Below are 13750 nucleotides of genomic sequence, written 5' to 3'. Positions count from 1 at the left end.
GTGCCGGGTTCTTGTTCATTGTTAAGAAGGACAAAACCTTACGTCCGTGTGTAGATTACCGGGGCCTTAACGACATTACGGTCAAAGATAAATACCCAATACCGCTATTGGATTCAGCATTCGCTCCCTTAAAGTCCACAACAGTGTTCACAAAATTAGATCTCCGGAGTGCATACCATTTGGTGAGGATCAAAGAGGGGGATGAGTGGAAGACAGCATTTAAAACTCCGTTATCTGGTCATGCACTTCGGACTTTCTAATGCCCTAGCCGTTTTTCAACTGCTAATAAAAGATGTGCTGAGAAACAGTTTTCAGTTTTGTTTCATCTACCTTGATGATTCTTTAATCTTTTCCAAAGATCTAAATGAACAACGTCACCATGTCAGAATGGTGTTACAACGCTTGCTGGAGAACCAACTTTATGTGAAGGCCGAGAAATGTGAGTTCCATTCTGAGTCAGTGCAATTCCTGGGGTTCATTGTAGAGAAGGGCCACTTAAAAGCAGACCCCGCTAAGATCCAAGCAGTGATCGACTGGCTAACCCCAACCACGAGGAAGCAGTTACAGTGTTTTTTGGGCTTCGCTAATTTTTATCGGCGCTTCATACGAAATTACAGGCAGAGAGCACGACCTCTGACAAGGCTCACGTCAAATAAGTAGCAGTAATTTAAGCAGTTTAAATGGAACCCAGAAGCTGAGTCTGCCTTTGTCAAACTCAAAGATTTAACCACATTCATTCTCCACTGTGAGAATAATATTTTACAGTACAGGCTCACAATGCTTTACAAGATAAGGTGGTCCAGTTGGTTTAGTTGGCCTTTGTTTCATTTACCCAAGGCCTGCCACAAAACACGTATTTTGTAACACTTCATAGTGAACGTGTATAAGTTTTTAAGTCGCACCCTATAATCTTCACTAAACATGGTCAACGCGCTGTTTCCCATTGTTTTTTTTTACATCCTAGAAAGTTGGCCCTGTCCGACTTTGTCGTCCTCTGATTTCATCACATTGGAAATCTTGCCCAATCACAAACATGCCATGTCAGCAAATGTGAGAATGCAATGTATGATTATGTAATTAAGCCATCAGCCACCCCTAGGTTTGTTTGGTGAATTACGGGTAATTCTTTGTTCCACAACAATGGCACCTGCTGAGTACCACCACATTAAAGATGATAAAACTCCTTTGCATTTTTTTCCTACTCAAAACTAAAACATGTTCAGGCTGTCGAAATTGGAAGATACAGTTTAAATGGCGTTACTATTCCAGATGTGGCCTTTATAAGCGTAATAATAAAGAAATCCATTTTGATGTAAATGTGTGCTGAATGGTCAACAGCAAAGAATAAATCACATCTCTTTTTACCCGAGGAACATAGCAGCGATAAAAAATGTCCTTGGGCAGCCTGAATCATAAACAGATGGCCTGCAGGTAATTCATAAAGACTTTTCTTGCTTAGTTAGGATGTCTGATGTGTCTCAGCTGTTCAAGGTGCCATTAATTACATAAATGTTGCTCCTACAAGCTATTTTTCCCCCATGAAGTTATATATACAGTATAGGTGGTTGTGGTAATCATTCCACTTTCGTTTCACATTTTGATGTTGAACAGGACCCCACCCCAGAAGAGACATAGAGCAGGTCTCATAAAATGTTCGGTGGATCTCACTCCCTTCTGAGCTCTCTGGATGACTTTAAATCCAGACTGAGAGCACTTTAGACAGCCTCCCTAACTTGTAACTGTTTTAAATTGTGTTGAAACTGCAACTGTTTGCTGACATGTATGTCATTTTCATTTTCTTGCAAATAACTTCTGCCGCCTCTTGGCCAGAACTCCCTTGGAAAAGAGGCTTTGAATCCCAATGGGACATTCCTGGCTAAATAAAAGTAAAAAATAAATAAAAATACAGATATACAAGTGTTGTCCTTGAGTAATTTATCTTTAAGTTATACAGCATCTTCCCTATCAAACCATATAGCCTATCAAACAATTTTGAATTGCACAAAATTAAACAATTTTAAAATTTTAGACTGCAGAAAGAGTGGAATTGTGTGGTGGAGGATGAGGAATACGATACGATACGATACGATATACTTTTATTTTCCCCGTGGGGAACTTTTACCTGGACTCCGTCCAGCTGCAGTTACAGTAAGGAAGAAACAACAGAATAGAAATAGAATAGAAAGAGATAAAATTAAAGTTAAATAAGAAGTGCAGCAATAAGAAATCTTCACAGAAGTATACATGTGTAGAGAAGTACATACATGAGGAATGCACACACCCATATACACACACACACTCCTAAATATATATATATATATATATATATATACATGAGTATGTACAGCACGGCTGCATATATTCCACACATACAACATTGCACCATTTATCTATTGTACTGAGTTAATGTCGGTTGTTAAGCAGTTTGATGGATGTCGGCAGGAATGAGTTCTTGTAGCGGTTCAGCCTGGTTCTGGGGGCCCTGAATCTCCTGCCGGCAGGCAGTAGCTGGAACTCATGATGCAGAATGTGAGTCGGGTCAGTAACAATTTTCTGTGCAAGTCCGGTGACGGACCGCTCATAAAGCATCTGTAGGGAAGGATGATTCCTGACCTCCATGATCTTCATGGCAGTCCGCACCAGACCGGCAATCTGTGACCTTGACTGCACAGTCAGGTTGCCGTACCAGGCCGCAATGCCGCATCTGATGATACTTTCCAATGCAGCCCGGTAGAACAACAGCATGATCCTCTGCTCCACTCCATAGACCCTAAGTCTGCGTAGGAAATAGAGACGCTGTTGGAGTTTGGAGCAGAGACTTCCAACATGTACCCTCCAGCTGAGTGTGTTGTCAATGTGGACCCCCAGATACCTGATACCGGTTCAGAAAATGGATGGATGGATGGAATACTAGAGAACAGTACAGAATGTTTAGTGATTTTTGGCTGAGAAAATGCTTTGCTTTTGCCAAGATGGACACATATAATATAATATAATATAATATAATATAATATAATATAATATAATATAATATAATATAAACAATTTTGGTCCTAACACTGACCCCTGGGGGACACCACCTTCAATGTCCAAACATTTTTATGTAAATTCACCCAACTCCACAATTGCGCATCTACGTCCTGCCTAGCTGCCGAGTCCGGAGAAATTTGCTGTGGGGAGTTTTGCAAATGCTCTCCTTTCTCATGGAGGGACAAAATTCACAACAGCTTGTTTACAGACACTTTTTCAGAAACGATGGTTTGACTGGTACAACATAGATGCATATATATATATATATATATATATATATAATTATTTATTTATTTGTTTATTTTTTATTTTTTATGTAAAACATTATGTCCCAAACAGAAATGTTACTACAGCTAGTCACTGCTCAGTGGAGCCAGTTTCAAATGTGAGGAAGCGTTTTGTTGCATGTGAGCCAATGGATAAATGATGGCCCAGACAGATGGACAGATGATTAAATAAAAGCAAAAAGAAAGAAAAAAAAGGTCAGCCTCAAATCCATTGTTCTCACGTCAGAATGCTGTTGCAAGAATAACAGTGGGCATAAGAACAGATCCTCAAACAACATCTCAATTCTTGTCCATGTGTAACATCATATTCTAATTTCTTACAACACTTCAGCAAATCTTGTGACACTTGAGCTATGTAAGCCTATACTGGATTTACTGCACACGTTTATTTTTAGTGATGGTAAACAGGAAAAGCGTGTTGAGGACTAAAGAACCAAAAAAGTAAATGTTGAAAGAGCGGATATCCAACATTTAATTAAGACATCTTGTAGATTTTTTCTACACAGAACATTTGATGTAATGGCAAAGACCTAAATTGTCTGTCCGCACCATATTGTGGCTTGAGAGTGCCAGACAAAGGCAAGCCCCTGACAGCTTGTTCCTTGCAGCAACACTGACTTCCCACTAAGAGGGACCTCTCAAAAAAAGCCCTTAAGAAGCAGTTCAAGTTATAGAAAAATGCCAAAACTGCACACAGTACAACACAATAAAGGCAAAATATATTACAGACCTTGGAAGACACAAAGGATCAATTCCACTGCAACAAAGAGAATTCCTATGAAAATTTATAGCAAGAGATACAAAAAAAAACAATATGTGCCCCTCTCTCAGAAATTTGGAGTCTAATCTGGCACTACACACAGACTACTTCGCACTGAACTACACAGAGGCTGCCTGTCACTCAGTGACACAAAACCACAACAAATTTCATGACGCTAACATACAAGACAACAGATCAAATTTGCTATTATTTTCTTCTTTGAGTGCAATTAAGTCATATTAGGGTCGCTGTTTCACACATGCCTGAATAAAATCTGGGCAAGTATAATCTCACTGAATCATCTTATTTTATAAAAGATATCTGTAACTGTGCTAGTGTTTTATAATAAAAAAAAAGGCACATCCGCAATTCTAATTAAAACACTTTTAATGCATGCAGTATACCGTATTGTCTAGTTTTGACAACCACATTAGTCGTTGCATTTCATTAGCCTACAGGCATTTTTATTTATTTATTTATAACTTAAAAAATAACAATATTCTGCCCCTTACAATATCCATCCATCCTTTGATTTTCTATGTGCTTGTCCTCATTAGCATTGCATGTAAACTGTGGCTTATTCCAGTGACTTTGGGCACGAGGCGAGTACACCCTGGACTGGTCGCCAGTCAATCACAGGGCACACATGTAAACATTCACACTTTCACATCCATGGGCAATTCAGTTGTGAATGAACTTGAGGCGCATGAGAGACACAAGGTAAAATTTTAACCTAGAACTCCTCCACTGTGAGGCAGACGCATGCACACGCTAATCCAGAAAATTGATCGGTGCAAACGTTTTACTTGTAAGTCAAACAAGATGATTGAAGAGAAAAGGGATGACCTTCATTAAGAATTCTCTTCTATGGTATGCTGCATTTGTTCATCACAGATTTTTACCATTTTAGTCTGCAACTTCACCCAGTGACAAGCTGTTTTGTTGTTTTTAAATGTCTTTTGTGTTGGCATTCTTACAATTGTGCAGGCTTACCCGTTAGAGTTTCCAGTGTTACAGGATCGGTTTTTAAAATCTGTTTTTAATGGCTAAAATGTAACCTTGCAATATAATGACCAGTCCAGGGTGTACCTCAACTCTCACCAACAGTCACCTGGGATTCCAGTCCACCCTCGACCCCAATGAGGACAAGCAGTATAGAAAATGAATTGATTGATGTATAAAAATAATGGTAATTAAGTAACAAACATCCAATCAAAAGACATGCAAAGATAGATAGATAGATAGATAGATAGATAGATAGATAGATAGATAGATAGATAGATAGATAGATAGATAGATAGATAGATAGATAGATAGATAGATAGATAGATAGATAGATAGATAGATAGAGAGAAAGAGAGAGAGAGAGAGAGAGATAGATAGATAGATAGATAGATAGATAGATAGATAGATAGATAGATAGATAGATAGATAGATAGATAGATAGATAGATAGATAGATAGATAGATAGATAGATAGATAGATAGATATCACAAGTACTGAAAACCATTCAAACATAATAAAGAGCTTTAACTTCATCTGATGGTCTTTGTGGTCCACTAATCATGCATTTAATTTTGACAGCAGATTACTCCGAGGGGATGAACATTCCCAATGGGCTTCGTGCATCATTGCTGGTGTGCCCTCCTTTTTTCTTCTTTTTTTTCTAAGCCAGATGTTGTTAGTCTAAAGAGCAAGACTCACACAAACACACTGACCCACACTTGCACTCCAGGCACGCTGTAATATGTTCAGCTGTAGTGATGTGATGGAATTCCTAAACATGCAAGAATATTACACATACTCACAGTCACGTCAAGGGAATATGTCTGAGTCTGCGTCATTGATGGTCAGAAGCAAATATTGTAAAATAAAAAAAGCTAGAGTGTATGGTTATTTGGACATATTTTCATAAGCAGGAGTCATTCAGCGACCTACCTTGAAAGCTCAAAGTCGTCCAAAGGTAAAATCCTACCAATATTGATTTAGTAGTCCTGTGTGACTCCATCACAGCAGTGTTGTAGGTCCCCTTTTTAGCCCACTGGAGGTGTCAAACTTGGAGAGCTTCATCAGACCGCTGCATCTCTCTCCCTCTCTCTATTTCTCTCTCTCTCCCTCTCTCTATTTCTCTCTCTCTCTCTATTTCTCTCTCTCTCTCTCTCTCTCTCTCTCTCTCTCTCTCTCTCTCTCTCTCTCTCTCTCTCTCTCTCTCTCTCTCTCTCTCTCTCTCTCTCTCTCTCTTTCTCTCTGAAAAATAAACATTGTTGTCTTATATGCAGGTTTTGAAAGCCACCTGCCTGCATGCTTCGGTCAACTTCTTCAAACTTTGTCCATGATGAGTGCTGTTCTCCAAAATCAGTGTTTCACAATTTTACATTAGGGATACATCACTGCACACCAAACTAACAAAAAGTATGAATACTGAAGTATGACACTGTTGTCTTAATGTACTCACAAACTTACTTTTAAGTGTGAAATCTTGGACAGTTTTTCTCAGACTTGAAATGATCAAAACTACTTGTTCAATATTCACATTTGAGTGCCGCTTATGCACTTCAAAAAATGCTGTTTCTTATTTATGTGAGCAAGTTGCAAATGTTTTGCTACATCCATGCAAATGTTAATATACTGTACAATTCTGGTTTGTCTCAGGTAAGTGTGAATTGTTGTATCCTATTGAAGTCATTTTTTGGATAGTACGTCATCAGTTTGTGGATCATGTGGGCACCTAGACAGCCCATCTGAATCCTGATGATATTTTCCCGCTCTGTGGACAGAACTGCCAACTCATAGCATCAAGTTTCGCAGTAGTAAATATGAATGGCACACATTTTAGGGCAGGGAATTCTAACTTGTGTGCAGGATACTTCGCTTCACATTTGGACAATCCGCAACTTATGTAGGCAAAAGAGAAAGAGAATGATGAGAATCAGAATGATAGATAACCCCATTGTACTTGAATCGCTGAGCAGACAATAGATTGTTGTTGTTTTTTGGGCCAGTACTGGGGTGCTTTTTAATGAAAGCAACATACACTATCTATTAATTTTCAGAACCGCTTTTCTTCATCAAATACTCGTAATGTTGACGAGACCCAAAAGAAGAGTCCGAGTCAAGTCTCAAGTCTTTAGTGAACAAATCAAAGTCGAGTTGCAAGTCTAAAGTTGCGTGTCCCCCATCTCTGGGAGAAAAAACTGTGGCTTGGCCGTAATCCCAAGGAATAAGTGGGAGTACTCTGCAGTGCGTCAACGGAGTGGGTGTTCGTCAATGTTTAGGTCATTCATCAATCATCAGTGAAACTGGCGCCTGTCATTGACGGACTGAGAAGGTCCGCTGGTACTGGCCTACTCATGGGAAAATGATGCTTCATGAACTACTTGTAATATATTTTATATTACTCTTCTAGATGGTGCTTTTGGTTTAAAGATAAAGGTTAGTCTAGTGCAGTAGAAATTGATAAAAAGTTTCCACTGCACCTTTAAAACAAGAGCACCCTCCAGAGGATTAAGAAAATAACACAAGTGAATAATGAAGCTTCATTTTCCCATCAATAAAGGTGCATTGTGGAGTTTAAAATGTTTATGTTAAAGATTTCCATGCATGCACCACCAACCAGATGAGTACATAGAGCCCTTACTTTTTAACTGTGACTGCACCTATCAGCTTCCCTTTAGTGTGGAGTGTTCATTACAAACACAGTTTCTCGGGGGTCGGAGGAGTGCTGTGGCACCATGCTTTATACAGAGGCTGCAGTTATACTCTAGGCCAGAGGTGGCAGTCACGCGTAGCAAAGTGACCAACTCCACATTGCATCTTTAATGAATACATTGACGGACGAAAACCCACTTCCGGCAATGCTTAGGCCGTCAGTTTTTCTAAGTTGGCTAATTGGCTAATTGTCAACAAAAAAGATATCTGTCATTGACAGAAAGCCCACCTTTAAAAAATAATAAATCAAAATCAAAAGTTCTTTGGTTCATCAGTAGCAGAAGTGAACACTTCCAGCCAACCTCTGATCTGTTCAGTAGTGGTCATATATCAAGAGGAAGAGGAAGATTATGTAATTCTGCCCAGTAATTAAATTTGGAGTGATATATGAAATGATGAATGACAGAAGGTTCAAAGATACAGTCTTGGTGAAGAATAAGCAGAATATAGCAGATCTCCTTCCACCTCGAGTCCTGGAGTAAGCAGGTAACCTCAGTGGGAGATTTACTGAACAATAAATGAGCTATTTGAACACATTTGTTGTAATAATGAGAAAGTATCACCCAGCATGCATAAAAGGTCTACAAATGTTTGATTAAGTATCAAAATGTAGACGTTGACAGCTGCAACAAAGTAGACGGCACTCAGTGGAATGTAGACCTCAATCACAATTTTAATTTGGATCATAACCAAACAGGAAGTACCCTGTGGGATAAAAAAAAACAACAACATAATGTTTAAAATCATGCCATCATTTCAGTTAAAGGGATTACATTACTGAATTTTAAGCTCTTCTACAGTTAACTATAGGCATATAATAGTATATAAAAATATATAAATATATATAAATCTTACCTTTGAAACTATGGCGATGTAATTTTCTTATGAAATACAAGGTGTTTTGCTGGCAATTTTTCTAATGCGGAAGTAAAATGCCAGTTTCAGTAAAACCCCGCCTCTCCCCAAGTGGTTGTCGCGCCCATCTCGTCCGAGTCGGCTGCTGCCAAGGAGCCAGGGCTGGCCCTAGGTGATTTGGTGCCCTTAGCGAATGTATACATTGTAGCCCCCCCCCCCCCCCCCCCGACAACTACAAGTAATACAAATAAATACCATAAGTACAGAGCAATACAACTGTTTAGTGCAATTTGTGCTGACATTATTAAATACAAAATGTTTCCAAACTATGTACAATATATTTGTGTAAGATGCATATAAAAAGCAATAAAAATAATGAAGTCAATGACGGACGCCCATTTTATTAACAATTGACGGGAAACTTCGAAAAATTTACTAAAATTAACGCTATTTTAACGTTTGTTTTTATAGACAATTCTGATTGACTGACATACATGCCTCTCCCATCGGCCCGTTTTTCCTCCTCCACCTTTCGCCACTTTCTTAATGCAGTACCTGAGAGCTTGGACCTTTTCATTGTAAAGGTTTTTGATGTATAGACAGCAACATAAGCGAGCCATCCATCTATCATCTATCTAGCGCTAACACTCTGAGATGATGCGCAACCCCTCCCCCTACCTTTCACTGTAAACAGCAGCAGCAGGTCAGATTAAGGGTGCCAGGTCATGATCTCATATTTATTTGGTCTAGAAGTCATAAAAAAATTATTATTACACAAAATATATATGTGGTATAATATAACATATATAAATAATGTAATAATGTAAAATAAAATAAATAAAATAATATTAATAATAAAAATTTTAATAATAAAATAATATATATATATAACATTTTGTAGCGTCCTCGGTTGGAATAAAGGTGGTCTCTCCAACTGATGGTTCACAACTTTTATTAAACCTTCCTTTGTGTGAACACACTGTAAGAGCTACAATACAAATAAACAAAAATTGCCATTAATAACTCAAACGGTGTGTTTTGTTATTACCGTATTTAAGCCATATGGGGTTACCATATTCCCATTTCCACAAAAAGAGGACACTTGCCCCGGCCTTGAAATTGTGGTACCAGTCGCAGTTACACAGTGTGCTTCACTTCCTACTAGACACAATGTCAACCATACATTTTCATGAATTTATAAAAACCCCAGATGCCCCAACAGGACGTAAGAAAATGGTGTGTCCTCCCAAAAGAGTCCATATCTGGCCACCCTACCATATACTATAAATAAATTGCCTTAAATTATTACCTTTTACCTTGAGTACAATTTATATTGTAAATAAACATTTTAACCTTGCCTATTGCCTTTATAAATACCTTCAGACAAAAATAAACCATACAGAAATACAGATTCTTAGTCAATAAAACTGAATCTTGAGCAATAGCATTGCTAAATATTTACCAAGGAGCGTTAGCACACGAAAACGGTAATATTTTACTATGCAGTAAATTACACAATGAACATGAAATATAGCAACATTAGTTAAACAATGAAACATTGCTCTAATACGAACCTTGTTCCCTTCTCAGCCAGGTCCTAAAGAATCGTTCACTGAATTAGTTGTAAACTTTAGTTTTCTCTGATTTCCTGTGGCGCGCACACGTCTTCTCTGCACTTGGAAGACGGCGCTACTAACGGCAGTACGTCAGTTACTTATGTCAGTTCCTACCGGTTTATGAAATATTTTCCTGTATCCTTCCAAATAAAAGTATCAACTATATTATAATAGCACAATAAAACAACACAATTCTGCAATACAAAAATGCAAAAACAAAAATAATAGCAGGGTCATTTACATATTTTATTTTAGAAAACCTGAGGGGAAAAAAAAATATATATATATATATTTTTTTTTTTTTGCCCTGCAATTTGTCTCCCCTTCCACTTCGATGACGCCCTAGGTGACCGCCTAGTTTGCCTATGCCCTGCAAGGAGCGCTGTGTGTCCATGCAAGAACGGCCAGCTGTTGTAGTACAACCGCGTCTTCTTTACATGTGGAAATTGGATGGATGTTCAATTCTTCAATAAACATTTGAAACAAAACGGCTCCTTGCCACAAGGAATCGTAATGGAGGAGGGAAGAAAGAAAGAAAAGAAGAAAAAAAAGACGACTGTTGGTCGCAAACCTGAGACCTGCTGTTTACAGGGCGAGTGTGCTAATCTCTACACCATTTGTTCAGTCAGGTTCAACAGCGCAAAAAGTTGTACTCGTATTTTACACAAGTGTCAGCCAAAACCCTTTCTGGGATTTTAAGACGGCCAATTGTCATTGCAGTTTGGCATTGCAGATGTGAAGGATAATTGATTGCTTTGAATTCACTTGGACAGAATGTTTACTGATAAAGGCTACTTTTATCACAACCTCATGGAGGTCTCAGAGAAAGTGGGTGTGCGTTTAGTCCACAGAGGCGGTACGGGGGTGGGGCCGCACCTAATGACGTCAAACGGTGACAACAGCTCGTTTTCTCAGGTTGGGAGGGGCTGGTGCTTGGAGAGCAGAATGACCTAGAATTTCTCATAGAGGCGCGAATGGAGGAAAACACAACTTTGATGATGTTTTTGGTGAGGAATTAGCATTTTAACATGGCTGAAAGCTCCAAAAAGTTGATTTTTCACGTTATTGTCCCTTTAACATGTGTGGCTTGTCTGCAGTCCCAGGAAAGAAGTGGATGTAGTCTGAAGTGGGAGTCTGTCAGTGTTTCTTTAATTTCTCAGCAAAACAGGTGTCTCTCATTAAAGGGCTGAGAAGAGACGACACATTGACCAAGTATTGTACCTGTATTTCACTTTGATGCTACGGGCAATACTGCCGTCCATTTTGTCATCACTGACGCTAAATGTTGTCCTCTGATTCCATTTCCTTCCTCCTCACTTATTCCATGTTTCTCTTGATTTCTATCTGTCCTTCCCCATCTGTGTTCCATCTGTCTCCATGCTGTAAGTTTATTTCCTCCCACCTCACCGTTGTGTTCTTGTCCTGAACTGTCAATGCACACAGCAGAAGGCAAAGTGTCCTAAGACCATTAGAAGAACGCTCGAGGCACTTTAGCGCTTGCTATTTATCACTCCTCCTTTCATTTGCTTTAGTCTTTGTGCATAACAGCTCTCACCCTCCTCTCCTTATCTCCCTTTTTGCATGTCTACTTCCGACCTCGGACCGGGCACATTGTCATTTATGTATGCTGACTGCCATCAGTTTACATTAAGAAATGGCTTTTCAGCTCTGCCTGCAGGGATGGGACTCTTGCGTAAATGTGTAAGCTTGGTTATGTACTGTATTTCTCTCCATGCACTATATAAACCGGTTTATTTACACTGCTACCATGCTTGTGTGTTTTTAAGTTCACTTTAAGACAAGTCACAGTAACGTTCACGTAAAGTCAACTTCTTTTGAGTTTTCCTATAGTCAGGTGCAGTGTTAATGTTAAACTGTACACAATGTTAGAATGGGTTACAATAATATGAATGTACTTGTTTTGTTTTTTGATAAACAGTTTGGCATTCTATGCTATTGTATTTAAATGGTGGTCATTATGGTGGTACCCGAGAGCTATTTAAAAAAAAAGAGTTGAAAACCACTCTAGACAATTCAGGTGAATAATGTCAAATACTAATATTGCAATTTTTAAATCCTGTCTTAAAACATACCTTTTTACTAAGACACACTTTAGTCTGTGACTATTCTTTTCTCTTTAAAAAAAAACAAAACCCTGATTTTATTATAAAGTGTTTTGATTGTGGGTGATTTTAATTGTAAAGTGTTTTGGGACCATGTTTGAGTTTGAGTGAAACATGAAAAAGAATAAAAACAAAACAAAAACAATAATAAACATACAACAACAAATTAAAATATTTATTATATTTTTTCCCTTCCAATTCAATTTACTATGAACAACTTCACAGAGGCACACACATAGCATCTTCGTATTAAAAACTGCAATCATAAAGGTGTCAGATAAGACAGAACAGTTATTTTTCTTCATTCAAAACAATGTGTAGTGAATAGTAATATCAACATAGCAGTCTTGTCGAATAAATTTTGTGTTAAAAAGTCCATCAACATTTTTTTTTGAAGCAGATAAATCTATACTCTGAGTTATTGTTACTTTTTCCCCCCAAAACCTTCAGGGAATATTGTCAATAGAGTCATTCTTTAACTTTACAAAGGCTTTATGGCACTGATGAGCCTGAAGTACCTGGCATATATTTGTTTTACTTAGATTCTCTCTTCTTCTTTTTCTTCAGCTTTGCCCTTCCCAAACATTGTCCATGGCCCTGTTCAACACGCATACGCACACAAACCTTTCTCTATGAGTCACATCTGTAGCTGTGAATAATAGAAGCGTGCTTAGGTCAGACTGTTCAAGCAGACAGAAGCAAGCAAGCCAGGCATTGGCCTGAGCTGAAGGGAGCTGCGGAGACAGATGACATTATCCCGTCGACGACAAAGCACTGCTTAACACTGCAACAACAACATGTTGGCGTCGAAAACCTACGATAGGGCTTCTTACTAGTTGCTGGCTGGTGGGCCCCACCTGGAGTCAGGGGGAGGGGGGCTAGATAACAGTTAGCAGGGTGGCAGTCAGCTACCATTCATCAGATAGTCCTACATTTCTTAGGTTAATGAACATTAAGTAGAATAATAAAAACGTAGAGGCGTACCAAGCCTGTCCAGTGTGTAACATGCATTCTCCAATGTTGCTAGGTGTTAAATCTCACCTTCAAACACGAATGTATGGTAACTGGTCGGAGTGATATCAACTCTGCTGATGCATTAAAGCCACAATCTTCTTCTTCTTTTTCTCACTTTGATCTTCAAGTGGTGCGGGTAAATGGTAGTGATGGAGAAACCGAAGCTTTCTGAAGCAGTGAATCAATATGAAGCAATGTGTGGAACCTTCAGTGGTACCTGTTGTAAAAAGTTTCAAAACACTGGTCCTCTGTATTAGCAGAATAATACAGTTGTCAAATGCTAAAATTGGTACCAACCTCATTTCTGGTGTCAGTGGGTCTGTCAAAACTGATACTAATTTGGCTTTTGGAATAGAG

At 38.6% G+C, this 13750-nt stretch overlaps 1 protein-coding gene across 3 annotated transcripts in view; it reads right to left on the bottom strand.

The window, feature by feature from the left end:
• Positions 1-6163, bottom strand: part of LOC147170157 (neuronal acetylcholine receptor subunit alpha-7-like) — a 38275-nt gene extending 32112 nt beyond the window's left edge. For 2 of the 3 annotated variants that reach the window (XM_086082326.1, XM_086082327.1), the window contains exon 1: positions 2123-2250. In XM_086082326.1, the coding sequence (XP_085938452.1) occupies positions 2123-2246 (124 nt within the window). In that variant the 5' untranslated portion in view covers positions 2247-2250. Of the gene's footprint in view, positions 1-2122; positions 2251-6015 lie in introns of those variants that run through there. The other variant, XM_086082328.1, reaches the window with a different exon arrangement.
• Between the last annotated feature and the right edge of the window lie 7587 nt (positions 6164-13750).

The sequence above is a fragment of the Leptonotus elevatus genome, chromosome 8 (genome assembly GCF_054856555.1).
Source record: "Leptonotus elevatus isolate MCC_2025b chromosome 8, RoL_Lele_1.0, whole genome shotgun sequence".
Classification (NCBI taxonomy): Eukaryota; Metazoa; Chordata; class Actinopteri; order Syngnathiformes; family Syngnathidae; genus Leptonotus; species Leptonotus elevatus.
The sequence above is the reverse complement of the archived record's forward strand: the minus strand, read 5'-3'. Positions and strand labels throughout refer to the sequence as shown.